We start from the raw sequence: 15858 nt of genomic DNA, 5'->3' as shown, positions 1-15858 counted from the left end.
TAGGTAAGTTTATGAACCTCTTGGTGTAATTGGGCGCCTCCCTTCATATTTAACCAGCTTGGCTGTAATTCGATCAGCTCCTCACGACTTATGATTCCTAAGCCGATGGTGGTTATGTCAGCGTTTGTCTGTCGTTTTCAGTTGGCGGGACCTCCAACTCAGAGATATTTTCGTTGTTGAACAGTTCATCAAAATAATCAACACATCGCTTCAATATGCCCATTATCTCAGAAATCAGATTCCCCTCTTTGTCTCGGCAGGATGATCATCGAGGTGTATGAGGCTTCATCCCACTGACTTATTGGTAAAACTTCCGTGGCTAGTGCGTTTCCTCCCTGTACTTTTCGAGTTCACAGACCTATTGGTTCTCCCAAACTTCCTTTTCGGTTTGTGAAGTTGTTTCTCTGCTTGACGAAGTTCACGATATGTCTCTCCACGGGCCTGAGTTCTTTGAGGGTGCAGCATTGCCATGTATGCGGCATTCATTCGTTCGTAGCTCCGTAGCTTCGGTTTTCTATGTAGGGTTGTCAGCCCTGCCAAACCCCAACCTGTAGGACCAGTTAGAACAATTTGCGCCATTTTTAGGCGTGAGAGACTCGCTTTCATCCTTCTCCGTCTGCAATTTTGCTTAAGAAAGAACTTCTAGGAATCTCCACGTGGAGGTTGAGATAAACGTTCCCAGGTCTTATGCTTCATCGTGGATACCAATCCATGTTTCGCCCTAGGACAATACCTTTCTTGCCGCTCAAGGTTTGGGACAGCACATTATTATCTGGTGGCTGGCAACGAGGCATTATCTATCCATATATTGAAAAGGAGATATCACTCAGTGCTGTAATTATAAAGTATCGCGCAAAGTAAAACTGTACTCTGCCATGAGAAAATTCGCTGATCATGGCTCATGGATTTCTTTCAAGACCTTTCACCATCAGCAAGGGTCTAAGAAGAGGGGATGCCCCTATCATGGCTCCATTTTAACCGGGCTCTGGGAAAAATGGTTCATGATGCTGACGTAAATGCAAGAGATACCATCATCTCTAAGTTAACCCATGTTGACGATATCGGCTTTATGGAATTCGAGTATTTAGTATATTGTACTTTCATCCACACCGAGTAGGCGGCGATTAGTGCAAGATCTTGGCCTGCATATCAATGTAGGTAAGGCAGGTAAGTACATGGTGGCAAAGTTAGTCTGCTTTAGATGGAGCGATGACGAAATTCATTACTATGATATATTGACTTCATTACTATGGCAGGACTAGGCCAGATACCATCGTGGACACTTTCTACACATTTTCTGCACTCCTGCGTTTCGGGTTACTCATATAACTGGCCTTATGTGGCCTAAGCAAAGAAAGTGGAAGGGATCAAGATTTGCCGTGGGGACCGTGTTGATGGTTTCAAGCATTTGTCAGACTGTTTCCGAAGGAGTGTTGATTTGCATTTGCAACACTTTCTTTGTAAAATTGATAATGGTTATTCTCTTGTTCGTGTTCAAATAATGGGTCATTACTTTCTAAAGTGGTAAACATAATCTTTTCCACAGATAGCAAGGTTTTGATTCTTTTGTCTTTGGTTATGTGGGCTGTTTCATTCCATACTCAGGTGGTAGTAAATCTACGTTTCTGCAGCAGTGGTTTTCCTGGTCTAAAATCAATTGCCTATTGAAATAGTCAAATAAGTAGAAACTGCGTTCATGGGGGATGACTTGATACGGAAAATTACAACTGCTATTCAAAGAAAATAATGTTGGAAATAATTCACAAATTCGTTAGAACCGTCTGTAGCTGTTGTTGAGTGTTTTTTGAAGCGATAGATGTGGACTGTCGGTCCGTGTTTATACGTCGTACTTTTTCGGGAATTTTTAAATTTGTTCTCCTAAAAAGGACTTTAACATGACGCGGCGCTAGAATTTTACGGTAAATTTTAACTTCCTTTACCCAACTGACCAAAGAAGCCGGATTATTGCCCAATCTTCCTCCTCGGTACAAACCATTACCGGAGTGGAAATGTTTATGATGTTACTGACAGAAAGGGATCAATGGAAGCACCCATGATTATAGTAGCAATAATTGTAATCATGTGCGTGCGAAGAAGGCAGTATGGGGTGGGATGTAGTCATCTAGTATCTACTAAGAAATGCCAAGACTATTCCTACTTAAGTGGAAATAGCTGGGAAGAAGGCGGGAATAAGACACTGACTTAAATTAAACCGTTGATAGTGGTATTGGTCATTGCAATGAGAAGGAGGAGCAAAATAGAGATAACAGCACGCTGTGTAGTCCCAAACAATAACATGGTAGCTTTAGTGAACCTACAACATCCGCTAAAATTCCACCACTTGTAGGTGATGTGGTAAGCCTCGACTTGATGACGAACCGGACCAATTGGGAAGCAACTTACTTATGCGAATTATATGTATTAATGTCGCGTTTGCGATTGTATATAAATGGAGAGATTACCACCTGTTGCCACTTTCGGTTACACTGCTTCTAAGCCAGAGATGAAGCAATGCCTAATGAGTTGCCTCTACCCTGGACGAAACCGTCAGTCACTTTTTAGCCTGTACTAATTCACTACTACATTAAGAGTATCTAAAACATACGAAGATGGGGATTCAACACTCCAAGTAGTAAGGAGTCATAGACTTTGAATCGCGATTTTGAGCAATCAAGTCGCCACTGAGCCATGGATTTTACAGGCGTTACCAGATTCATATTCATGGAGAAATTTATAGAAGACTGCTTTCCACTTCAGTGGAAAGCCTGTACTCAATGAAAGGTGCGGCCAGCCAGAAAGGAGAGTAGAGAACTTCTATTATGAGCGGAACTGGAAACATGACTGCGACTGGTCTCTCGGTGGTACTGTTCCCTAATTCTTCCACACTACGCACAGAGAGGCCTCTATCGGGAAAAGCGGAATAACACAAAGCTTGTGATGTGAACGTAACGGGTCTAACATCACTATGGGAAGGTTCAGGAAGGAATGAGTGTTGCTGCACCATGAGGTGGGCAATATCTAGAGAAATCGGACGTAAGTAAGTGGAAGGTGGGGTTTCCTTTCTTTCTACGGGCAGCAAGGCTGGCCAAGTTCCAGGAGTACCCTTGTATATTTCTAGTACAAGAACCATAGAATCGATTTAATAAAATCTGCGGTATTGAATCAGTGAAAGAGGCTGGGGTCTTCTTCGATGAGAGATCCTCAAAGCCGAGAGCCTGAGTTCTGATGTGATGATGATTAAATCCAAATGAAACCCCAATGGTATTATTTATACAAATCGAAACCGGAATCTCCGGTATGAAAGGTTTTGTGTATTTCCTATGTAAGAATATTTGAATGAACATTTGCCTCATTTATACCTATTTAAATGCCAGTTTCCAAGAACTTTTCAGGCAAAGTACCACTTCGCCGAGAATAGCAGTAACAAAATCAGGGCAAGGTGAGTTGAGAGCAAAAACTTTAGCAACACACATTATATTTGTTCAGGAAGAGCAACAGCATGAGGGACTCTAGGAGCAAAAAGAAGACCTATTCAGGAGAAACTCGTCAACCCTGACAAAAGGGGTAATTCAGACGGTACTGATGGAGAACTGTTATGCAGGAATTATCCTTCATACCGAGCTTGGAGCAAAAAGGGTTGAGTTTTCGAAGCTTATCAAGGACAAGCATAACGTACACGAAGCCAAAAAAAATTGGTCAGAACTGTTAGGGGTAGCTGGAGAAAGGACGAAATTCCAAAGGCAAGCGGAAACCTGCTGCTCCAACAGTATTGCAGGTGACCCAAGTGACACCTAAACGTACTTTCATCAACCTGTCACGAAAAAAAAACAAGTTGGGGAAACTGGGAGCTTAACCCTTAAGCTATGAAAGGTTTTTGTTTTGGTTATATTAACATATTTGGATGGGCATTTGTCCTATTTATACCTAGCTCTTAATGTTTAAGCCTTATGAGTTGGGGCTTAATAATATGTCTTCGCTACTTATCGTAACGGGCGTAACGTAACTTATCGTAACGAAACGTCAATAACGCCCCGGATAAGGATTTTGGTTGGACCTTTGGTTATCGAAAATGACCATGATTGGTTTCTGGAACGTGTACACCCTGGTCGACAACGGTAGCGAGGGTCCTCAAAATGCTCGCTTTCTCCAACTTGAGCGGAAATTCGAGCGATATAAACTGGATATTCTGGGTCTAAGCGAAGTAAGATGGTGGGACCCTGTAGAGTACTCCTCGCACTGTTGCCGCACTAATGTTAATGCGACTTTGTACTTTTTACTGGAAAGCCAAGTGATGGCAGACGCGAATCCGATGTCGGGTTGCTTCTGACGGCTACCGCAAGGCGCGTTCTCTTGGCCTGGAGTTCTAACTGCAAAATTTCAGTCCAGCTGAAGGAGTATCACAGCTGTACAATGAGACTTCGAATGTGGTGGAGGAGGATGTTTTCTGCGATCAATTAAATGTAGTTCAGGGGAGGCTTCCTAAAAATGATATTATGATCTTGATTGAGGATATATGATTATATAGGATATATCATATATATATATGATTGGGAAGCACGGTACTTTCAACCGTAGTGGTAGTAGCGAGAGGTTCGTAGATTTCTGCAGCTTGCATGGTCTCGTCATTTGTGGCACATTGTTCGAACACAATACGGTCAGTTGGGTTTCAACTGACTGACGCCGGACGAGCAATCAGATCGACCACTTTATGATCAGCTGCAGATTTAGGATGCTGTCTTCTGGATGTGCATAAGAAGAGAGGCGCTGCCATCGGCCCCGAAAAGGATCACCATCTGATGGTAGCTGACGTTCGCTTACGTGTTGTGTCCGCCACTTCTCGCAGGGTTGGGTAACTGCGACCCTTTAAGTTAAACATCGACGGCTTATACGACCCAACTGTCGCTCGGCAGTAGGAGAGCTTTCTTGATGATCGAGTGTAAATTTATTGAGTAACGTGCCTGGAAGTATCGATAAGCATAGGGTCGCTATCAAAAATGGTTTTATCTCAGGTTCTGAACAGGTTGTCGAAGGGGCGTCATAAGAACTGGCTGATTTCGGATTCGTGGGAGCGGATCGATGAACGGAAGTTGTTGTAGGCTCTACTGAAGTTGTTGTAGGCTCTACTGATCGCTACGAGTAACGGTGGGAATGACATGTTCGAACCGAGCGAAACCCTGAGTCGGGGTAGTGTACGCCTTAACGAGAGAGAATTTGCTACTGCGTTGGTCAGGGAAGCAGAAGATGATGCAAATCGCAATAATTTCAGAACTATATACCGCCTCACGAAAGAACTTGCGTGTGGTAGCAAATTTTTTGAAGGTCTTGAAAAGGACGTCAACGGTCATCTTCCACGAAGATGAACAACTGAACAGGGGAAAGAACACTTCACCATAGTTTTTAATGGTGTTACATCCGGTGAGGATGAGGACCGAAACTTACGGATACGGGCTGTTCCTCCAAGCAGAAGAGAAATAATGTTGACTATTAATGCACTCAAATGGAGTAAAGCCGCTGGGCTCAACGGTCTCCTCGCAGAGTTATTTGCTACTATACCTCTGCTACTTCTAATCATACGGAAATTTTGAATATCCGAGACCTTTCCTAGGGAGTGGAAGAAGAGAATGATCGTTAAGATTCCAAAAAAGGGCACCCGTTTTTAGTGCGGCAATGGAGGAGTATCTGCGTGCTCGCTGCCGTCGCAAAGATAATAACTAAAATAATGCTGCAGTGCCTGCAGTGCACTTCATTCAAGACCGTAAGTGTACACTACAGGATTACAGTACAACAGCCTTGTGCTCAGCGCGATCAACATGATCCGCATCCTACAGATAAATATGTATCGGTAGTTGTACTACTCACAAGTTGCTACCACAGTTCGCTGTGGAGGCCAAAGGTGATCTAGTGTTCATCAGTGACCCCAATGTTCTGGCGTTACCTTCTCGGCGGAATCATTGGTGCCGATGATGGACGGGTGGTGAGCTCTGAAAGACTTCTCGACAAGCAACCATCAATGCATTGCCTTCGAAGTGGTTGACACAAACTCTTGGTATGCGCTACCTCGGCGCTCTTTTTGTGTGTGGAACGACGTGAAGGTGAACATTGGGAAGCTTGTCGAAACTCATGGATCAGGTAGGGCCGCGCTGGAGAGCACTTCTGGGGTGGTGGCGTTGCAGCTAATACTGTCGTAAATTCAATAGTGAACCTGTTAACGACGGCCTGCGGAGCTTGCATGCCCAGGAGGGCATCGAGACGTGGCAAACCTTCTATATATAGGTGGACGACGGAAATTGAAGGGTTCCGGAAGAAGTGTCACAAACTTCGCCGCTTGATACAATGTTTAAAGGACCGTGAGCAGGCATGTATCCTAATGGCAGAGTACAGATCAACAAGGTGAATGGGGACCCATGCGGACACGGTTACAAACTCTTAACCCGAAAAATCGGGGCTCTGCGGAGACCCTGTCCACTTAAGAATGAGTAGTTGGAACGAACACTATTTCCTGCACATCCCGTATAGGATGATGACGGCAGCGCGCAGAGCGCTGAGGACTGCTCACTTTTCTCTACAAAAGTGTTGGAAGAAGCAGTCCCTTCTATGAGAAACAAGAAAGTGCTAGGACCCCATGGCATCCCAGAGGTATATAAATTGGTGCTCTAACATCATCCACACGTAGTACTCGGCGCATTTAATGCTTGCCTGAAAGAGGACATTTTCCCTTCTTGTTGGTAGGTGGCAAGGCTTGCGCTGATCAGCAAAGAGAATGGGGACCCTGAGTTGCCGTCTTCATACCGACCGCTCGGTATGCTTGACACTGACAAGTTCATCAGAGGTATACTTTGCTCAAGCGATGAGTGCCACCGGAGACTTATTCCACGAGAGTTCGGCTTTAGAGCAGGGCAGTACGCAGCTGATGTTGGACGCACTGTAGAACAGGCGCAAAGTGGACGGGTAAGCTGAATGGGGGGGCTGGGGATGGGTAAGGATGAATGACTGTCATGGGTGCAACATTGCACTGGGATGAACCAAAGTAGACATCGTGACTAAAAAGAGAATTCCGACCTTGGGTCCCGTATCGATCGACGTGTCCATAATCGAGTGAAAACCAACGGTAAAGTATCTTGGACTGACTTTTGGCTCAAAGATGAGCTTTTTCAAGCGAATCAAAGCAACAGCGACAAGACTGCAGCTGGAGTTTCGGCCTTAAGCCAGCTAATGGCAAATATTGCCCTACGTGTAGCAGGCGATCTCTCCTGATGAGTTCAACACAGTCTATCCTGCTCTACGGCGCAGAGGTGTTGGGTGACGCTATTGGCAAGGTGATACGTCGTAAGCAGCTCGCGCAATATAGAAATGGGGAGCTTTGTGGGTGTGTCTTTCAACTTAGGTATGTGGCTGAATCGGAAGCATGGTGAGACTGACCCTTTATCTTCCTTCAGTCTTATCTGTACAAGATTGGGAAGTCGTGTTTTGCAATGGAGTTGTGGACGACAGCCATCACACATTTCTTCCGTGGCATGGGATTGGTTAGCAGCTCTCTTTCAACACAGGGGGTCTCTTTCGAAACAACATTGTGGAGGAGATTCTGAGGAGCGTTGACAGGTGGAGTCATGTTCCGAATTACCTTTGGGGTCTTCTCGTTCAAAGAAGATAGAGTTCGACCGGTAGAGGGGCCGGATCTTAGGAGGTTCCTTCTTATTGTCCCTTCCACTGAAAGGACTTCTCTGATATGAAGGCACCACAAGGCGGGAGAGCTCGGGGGCTAACCCGAAGTAATGTGACAAACGGTTCTAGGCTGTATCTCTGACGATGGAGAGGTGTTTATTTGGTAGTCTGCTAGCTCTGTGCGTAAATGTATCATACCTTATCCATTCAAAAAGACAAAATATGACGAAAGTAATAATTGTCACGAAATTCAGCGGTAAATTAGGATATTAATACAGAGGAGGTTAATTCTAAGGAAGAAGTAGCAGTGAAAGTGTCCCAATTCAAGAACAGACGTAGATTCAGACGGGAATTGAAATAGAGGTTGACAGCAACTGCAGGATGTATATAGGAGTCAACAGAAATTGCTTCGAATTCTTTCTTTCTTTTTTACGGTGAATTCCCATATATGTCAATTTCGAATTGAATTTAAAATTTACGAGAATGCCTACAATATTTCTGACTTTAACAGACAAATCCATGTTATATATCAATAGTATTTCACTGGCATATGAAAAAAACAAATTAACTGTGAATGTTGACACAACTTTTTAAACCCTCTTAATCAAAAGCATTAACTGAAGTGACACCGGCTATAAAGTCTCAGTTGCAGACTGAAGGAATTTGGCGCAAGTGCTAATCAAACCATTCAGTTATTAATTGATTTATTAAAGAAACCTGATAACGTTATCTGCGTTTTTAACTAGAATACTAAGTTTACTTCTGAATTAATAAATATGAGTTGCTTGTGGATTTGTCTCCTTATTCGAAAATGCAACTTCTGTGGAAATGATCCATTAGATAAACACATCAACTAGTGGTTTTGTAGTAACCTTTATTGAGTTAGTATAGTTTTGATGTTTCTATAAAGTTTATAGATTTGATTACCTAATCCTCACCACAGTTTAAAATTCGTTATGCAATTTAATGGTGCAGTTGATGATTATCTGGCTTAGAATGGAGTTATTCTGATATTTAAAGGGTTCGATTTTTCCAACTTTATCAGTGGAAAATTAGAGTTCAAGGGAAAACTAACTGTTTAGAAAAAAAATATTCCAACATGTTGCGATATATTTGTATTGTCAGTTTTGTTATTTTCGTAAATTTCGGGGTTTCGATTTCACGAAAGTTGGAAGTCGTGAACGGTGTGCCTGCGCAATTAGGGGAGTTTCCGTTCATGGTAACCTAATTTATTACAATATCCTTCGAAATATATTATATTATAAATATTATTTGATTAAGAGTAGGCTTAACTTATTAAGCTATTTTTTTTTATCATTGGAAGAAAATTTGTCACAAATTTTGGAGTAGAAACGTTTCCCGAAATTCTTTCCAATCGGACTGAGGGGCGGCCAACCCTAGGATGTGCTACAGGCAAGATCCAAAGTCCCGCATTACGACCGTACAGAAGCAAATACCTCAGCAGGGTAGCAGAGATTCCTAACTACAGAGATAAAACTGTGAAATTGAAAATATCATAGCTTGAAAATAGATCCAGATTGCCAGTAGGCGGGATTGTTTGGACTATAAAACACGCCGAAAGCATGGTTGTTGGGATCTTGACGCGTAATTTGGTTCTTACATCGAGTATCTTTAGTGATTTATGTAAGCCGCGTGAAATCACTACTAGGGCTGCTTGGAACTTCTGCAGCCTCCATATCCGCCTAATTTCGATCGGCAATATATGAAGATGGTAGCAATTCCTGGGCTACCAACCAACAAATTTCGAAATTCTATCGCTACCGATAGGTTTCTGGAATGCTCGACAACATTGATCGGCATCGTATGTACATTTAGTTGGTCAATCCAACTATATACGGCAGTCACCAAACAATTTAAGAGTTGTACATCTGCTCCAGAGAGAAGAAAACGTCTACCATCCAATTTCAAAATGGGTCATCTCCGCGATTTGGTAACCGTCTAGTAGTTTAAACAATCCACTCGAGAATATTGATGAGCACTGAGCGAAGGTCTGGCAGACATCATGCACCACATCGTTGCAGTAAATGCAGTCGGGCGACCGTGATTGAATTGAAAATACCCAATTCTGCTGAGCAGCCGCGTTAGGTAATAGTCAACCTCACCGTGCTTTCAACTGAACCACGGCCATACGTTCATGGTGATCTCTCATCAACCTCTCGATCCCTCCCAAGGTTGCTACGATGCGTAGAGAGTAAGGGCACTCACGTCACAAGCGATGGCTTCCTTTATACCCTCACTTTTTCTGAGATATAAATTTAAAACTCCGCTAAGCAGTGTGGACAGCGATTGGAATAACTCCTGCTGCCGTTGTTACTGCTTGTTTGTCTTTGTACATGCACCAGGTGCTTATAGTACTTCTCCTTACTGAGCGGCCGGCTTCGACGAGACAAACTTTTCATCAATCTGAATAGGGAGGGCAGTGGGAACCCTCTCTTTGGTCAGAAGAACGACTTCGGTTCCATGTTCCATGTCCAGCCACCCATCTGTTTAGTCACCGCATCACCGTTCACAGTGTGCGCTGAGCTTGCTTAATCGTGGGTGCAGTAACTAGTCATGGAACATAATCCGCGTATCCAACGAAATGTGATTCATAAGGCATCTCCAGTAGTTGAAAGCGTACTAGGCGTTCCAAACGTTCGTGCCAAGAATATATCCCTAAGCAGCCACTTATGTGACCTTCATTCTGCGCTGCCCTTCCCGGGTTTTCTAGAGCACTCCACGGTCCTTTAAATAGCCCCTCAATAAACGCAATAGGAAGCTTGGAGTATGCAAACGATTTTCCCCTCCTTCAAGCACGTGGTACCACCTCACGTAATTGAAGGATCACAAGAAACACCACTTGCCGACAGTGGCAACTATGTGCCTCAGCCAGTTTCACGCTATGGACCACCTTCTCACTGCCTTCTGACTGTTGATTTCGAGGCGGAGTTCCTTTTCCCTTTTCTTATATTCTATGTTCTTCTGTCTGCTTTTAAGTCTTGTCGCTGGTTTACTTCCCTTTAAAGAGCTTCGACGGCAGGTCTTTACCAGACGGCAGAATATTAGGAGGAGCCATTTATCACTTCGAAAGAAATGTGCTGATGATAACGGGGTATGAAATCTTCCAGTGCCTTCCATCGAAGGACACCGTAGTAAAAGTTAGGTCAGGGGTAGTACCCTCGAAACTAGGGCGTCGGAATGTCAGAGTGCTACCGTCATTTAGGGCAATAAGTCCTGCCTTGGCGGCGTCTCTAAAATCTTGGTGCCTCGAGAATCTAATTAAGGTATGACCATTCGGAACTCTGGCATTTAAGTCTTTTCTGAAAAGCATCTAATCTGCTTTACTTTCTTGTACCATCTGCCCCATTTAATTGTGAGCAGTTGGACTCCAATGCACGTTTGCTTGCAGGATGTGCGTCATGGTGCTTCACTTTTCGCTTTCTATAATTCTTCTTTGAAGACTTGGAACCACCTAGAACCGGGAACATGATCCACATATTCTTTCCGCAGACCGACATCCTTGCAAAGGACATAGCACCTTGCCGACTCACAAGTCTTCGTTTCATGTCGGGATTCGCTGCACTTGTAACACAGAGGGCTGCTGTCCTGCCCCTCCCAAGGTTATGCTAAATGTCCCTGTGCCCAAAACTTGAAACAGCGGGTTAGAACTGGCCTTCGCCTTATTCTGCAAATGATCTACCCGATCTTTGTTTTCCCGCAATAGAGAAGTTGGCTCGCTGTCTTTTCCTCCATAGTTGACAGATGTAACTCCGTTCTTAAGGTAGCTTAAATCTGCGTAATTCCTTTTAATCGCTTCCTCCACCTCTTCCGTATTAGTGAGACAATCTCGGCTGGAAACCACCAATCGCTCTGTTCTGTCTCGGGTAGCGTACTCTTCTTATCGGTCTTCACTCAAGTTCGACAAGTATATCGTCGGTTCGAGTCACCCTCACCACTGTACATGATTTCTGCAATTCGCACATGATGGAAATGATAGTTATCAATGACTTCTCCAACATGTTTATGTTTCCTTGCCGGTGAATTTCACAGATGCACTAGCTGGAGGTTCTATTCATCTAGCCTTTTGTATACACTCCTCTTATTTGCCGCAAGGTGTTGGTTATTTAATCAATAGCTTCAGTTCTTCAGCTTCTCGCGATTACTGGCTTCTTGTTAGGCCCTGCACGTGGTACAGATTTAGTTCTTTGATTAGTCCGGTTACACCGAGGTCAACTGTGATGACCGAGCGTCTTATGTCTTGACTTTATGCTGAATGAAACTGCCAGTCAATATTTTCGTAGGAAATGGGTTCTCTGTCCAAAAAGAGGCGACTGTGGGCTAATAACTTCGACGATAGTTTTTCCTCATTCACTCCTCCTTTCCTCATCATTAAGGGGATGTGAATCAGGGCTCCTTCAATATATAAGAGTAAGCAAGGGGACTGATAGCTAGAACTGAGCCGATATTGGGGGACGATTCGTTGTATTGAATAATATAGGATGTGTTCGTTGCAAGTTGGATACCCACGTCTGAAATAAACCCAAGTGCACGACATCTTGACATTTTACAGTTATGTTTAACCTGAAGGTTTATTTTACGGACGTGTTGGACAGTGTGTGTGACAATCACGAGTGTTTAAGATATACGCGACGTTGAGGAAAGTATTATGAAATGTTCAGTTTCATGTTGGAATGCGAGAATAATTAAAGGCTTCAAAATGTTGAAGCCGAAAGCAAAAAGCATCGCAAGTGCTAGAGGTTTATCTTGGCTTCTGTAAGAAAATTGATCAACTCGTTGAGCTGTTGTTGGTTTTCGTTTTTTGAGAGCATTGGGAGGGAGGAAAAGACGTTGGCGTATTTACGACAGCGAAAGATTAAACGCTTACTGGATTCAGTAACCCACCCCTCAAAGAGATCTGACTCTATTATTTTCATAAGTAATAAGAAATGATTACTATATACATGACCACACCTAAGACAGTTTAAGATTTTCTCCTCTGATCCTAAGGGGTGATAAGAAAGTTCAACAACTAGCTATGGTTGGGTGGGAAATAAGCTGGCAAATAATCTACCCTTTATCCACAAGTTTTCCTGGAAGTCACTATTCTACTTCTCCATCATAGTATTCTTGACGAAGGCTAGCAAGTCCGTAGCAGTAGATGGTATACTGACTAGTCGGTGCGCCATTTCGTTAAGGGTGTTAGCACAGTGCGCAGAACACCATAGTAGACTTACTTCCTCAAAGTTCGCACTCTATAAGGTTGGTTAATTCTTTGAACTTGAAAGCGCACTGGGGTTTTGGGGGCAAGTAAGACACAAACAAAGGGCAAATCGGTGCAGTAATTTTGGAGTTACGAGGGGCACCGGGTTTGAATGCGTGAGTTGTGGGAAAAACGCTTTGAAGTTTTGAATACTAAAAAATTGGGAATAAAAAGTTCATAAGCGAGTTTTATTGGCCTGGCTCATACTGCATCATCCATGCTAGTGTCATAAAGGATGTTGTTATCATGTATGATGTCTAAAGCACTTTTGCTCCTGTCTACGACGAATTCTGCCTTCTTTAGTCTGTTTTTCAGCTCACGTCTATGCTGCATGAAGATTAGTAAAGCAAAGAAACTTCACTGAAGACACAGACTGCTACATAAGCTGCAACTCAACGATGACAGAGGTTTCACTCAATTCGAACCACCAGTCCGTACTGAGCCATATATGAGACGTGGTTGCTTAAACCGCTGCATCTTCCTTAGGTTCTCCCCGATTAACTTCAAATTTTCACGCAATATTCTTGAAAGAAATCGTATAAAAATATAAACAAGTTTAGAAACGTTGCAGTGCATTCCTTCCGATATGCGCGCCGATTCCTCCTACTCTGAATTTTTTTCACTGAAAAGACGAAAGAATAGAGGAAAATCAAGACAAAGGGAAACACGTTGTTTTTCAGCAACTACTTGAAATTGATAGGGAATAATCCGGTAGAGCCGGTGATTGTTGTCGTTATTCGACTTGATATCAATGTGAATTTTATTTCTAAGAGTATTTTTTTGTCGAACGAGCTAAGAAATTTAGAATGGAAATCTAGAAGTTTACATTCAACCCATAATTTAAAAATGCCCGTTTTTACTTTAGCTGAGAGTATTTTTCAAGTTTTGAATTTAGTTTTAATATCACTTACAACCGATATTCCTATTTATATATTTATTCTAAATGGACTATATTCTCTTCCTTCTCGAAGGCTTCTTTGAGGACAGTCCAAAGAGGTCATTTTTGCGGATGTACGTTCCTTAATGAAGGATGGTTACTAACTGCTGCTCATTGTTCAACTGTGACTGATCCCGACGAAATAGTAGAAGTGCAATTTGGAGTAGTGCAAATTACTCCACCGAGTGGAAATATCATTAAAATAAGACGATTTGTTGTTCACGAGGATTTTGATCCTAACCCCCCATATGTGAATGACATCGCCTTGGTTCAATTGATGGCTACAGTTTTCTTCGGACCTTTAGTGCGGTCTGTTAGACTTCCACGCTCGAATGAAGAGGTCTCATTTGGTGCATCTGCTACCCTTATTGGATGGGGTTTTACAGAGGTATGTAGTCCACAATTATCTGATAACTTCGATATTCTTCTTGTGCTTTGAAAAAACTTTCATTTTCACAAATGGATATTCAAAGTGCATTTTTATAAGTGAGAAATGGAATAGATACACCATGCATGAATTAAATTTTCAGGACGATGGATTTATACAGAAAAAGCTGAAGAAAGCAACCGTGACTATTTTCTCCGACAATGAGTGTTTCAATTCACGCAATATTGATGTGAAACAAGGACAGGTTTGCGCCGGCTCTCGCACAGGTGGCACAGGGCAATGCAGTGGTGATTCCGGTGGCCCTTTGTTGTTTGGCAATGTTCAAGTTGGCGTTGTTTCGTGGAGTCCCAAGCCTTGCGGAAGAGAACCCCATATGGGTATTCTCACGAAAGTTTCACCATATGTTGACTGGATCCAATCGAAAATTGGACCTGTAAATTGAAGTAATTTGAATACAAAATCATTTATAAAATTAAGTTGTTTTAGAAGTGTTTTGCAAATAAATTTACTTCCAAATTTGGTTTACTTAAAATAATTTTTTTTTTCATACTAAGAAAGTCATTATATACCAATACTTCTTTCGCTTATGGGGTTCGTGAGACCTAACTTTCACGGTTTCCCCAATATTTTTGGGACCAAACGTACCATGGTATTCAGGCAGGTAAAGTTTTTACATGATGTCGCCATTTAGTAAATCGGTACCAGTTTAAATTGGTTGAAAAAATCACTAATAAATTTGACTGTGTTCTAATTGTACTGTAGTCGTCGTCGAGGGACTATAGCCCATTTCGAACCTTTCCCTTCAGGATGTTCTTTCTTCAACCATCTTGGTCCATCGATCGAGTCCTCTAATTTTGAAATCCTAACAGTGATGCGTTGTATTCGTCAAGAGATTCTACTCAGCGCTTTCGGGATTTGCTTTCCGATCTTCGTTCTTTAAGTATCCGAATGTTGTCCATACGCGGAACGTGGCCAGCTCATTATAATCTCCGAAGTTTTATTAATTTGTAAACTTCAGGGTTGTCAAATATTTGGTAAAACTCATTGTTGTATCTGATTCGCCTTTGGTCGTCCTCTCATTTAGCTCCTGTTATTCTTCTCAGGATCCTACTCTCGAGGGCATCGATCAGTTTTCCGGAAGTTTGTATTAGAGTTTATCCTTTACATGTGTAGCATAGCACAGGTCTTATTATCGTGTTGTATATTTGGAGCTTGGCTTTTCTGTGTATGCAGCTGGCTTTTAAAATCGGTAGCACCGAGTAGAACGCTCTATTTGCCAGCTAAATTCGTCTTTTTATTTCGTTAAGTTTATTACCTATATATATATACAAAGTCGTCTACATTTAATAGGTTCCCTTCATTAATGGTTATATTTTGTATATTGGTCGTCACTTTTATCGTTTGTGTCATAATTTTCGCCTTGACTTCATTAATTCGTTAACCAACTTCGTTTGCTTCTTATTGAGGTTTATAAAAATCTCCTTTGCTGATGTGAAAAATCGGAGCGTCATGTTTATATCGTCTCGACAGCGCACGTGCAATCGTGAAACTTCGGACTCGAGTTCAACGATCGAAAGGGATGATCTACGACGGATCGTATCCTCGATCGAT

At 42.5% G+C, this 15858-nt stretch overlaps 1 protein-coding gene across 1 annotated transcript; it reads left to right on the top strand.

The window, feature by feature from the left end:
• The first annotated feature begins 8691 nt into the window (after positions 1–8691).
• Positions 8692–14723, top strand: LOC119648929 (plasma kallikrein-like). Its single transcript, XM_038050841.1, has 3 exons — positions 8692–8881; positions 13894–14247; positions 14390–14723. Exons 1-3 carry the CDS (start codon positions 8762–8764, stop codon positions 14687–14689), a joined length of 774 nt encoding a protein of 257 aa, XP_037906769.1. The 5' UTR covers positions 8692–8761; the 3' UTR covers positions 14690–14723.
• The last annotated feature ends 1135 nt before the right edge of the window (positions 14724–15858 follow it).

This window comes from Hermetia illucens, chromosome 2 (assembly GCF_905115235.1).
Source record: "Hermetia illucens chromosome 2, iHerIll2.2.curated.20191125, whole genome shotgun sequence".
Lineage (NCBI taxonomy): Eukaryota > Metazoa > Arthropoda > Insecta > Diptera > Stratiomyidae > Hermetia > Hermetia illucens.
Note: the sequence above shows the minus strand (reverse complement) of the source record. Positions and strands in the feature narration are given on the sequence as shown.

Excerpts from the sequence above, each read along its gene's own strand:
- LOC119648929 (XM_038050841.1), top strand. The coding sequence starts at position 8,762 with ATGTTGCGATATATTTGTATTGTCAGTTTTGTTATTTTCGTAAATTTC. Across the intron at positions 8,882-13,893 it reads TAGGGGAGTTTCCGTTCATG|GCTTCTTTGAGGACAGTCCA; the intron begins GTAACCTAATTT and ends TCCTTCTCGAAG. Across the intron at positions 14,248-14,389 it reads TTGGATGGGGTTTTACAGAG|GACGATGGATTTATACAGAA; the intron begins GTATGTAGTCCA and ends TTAAATTTTCAG.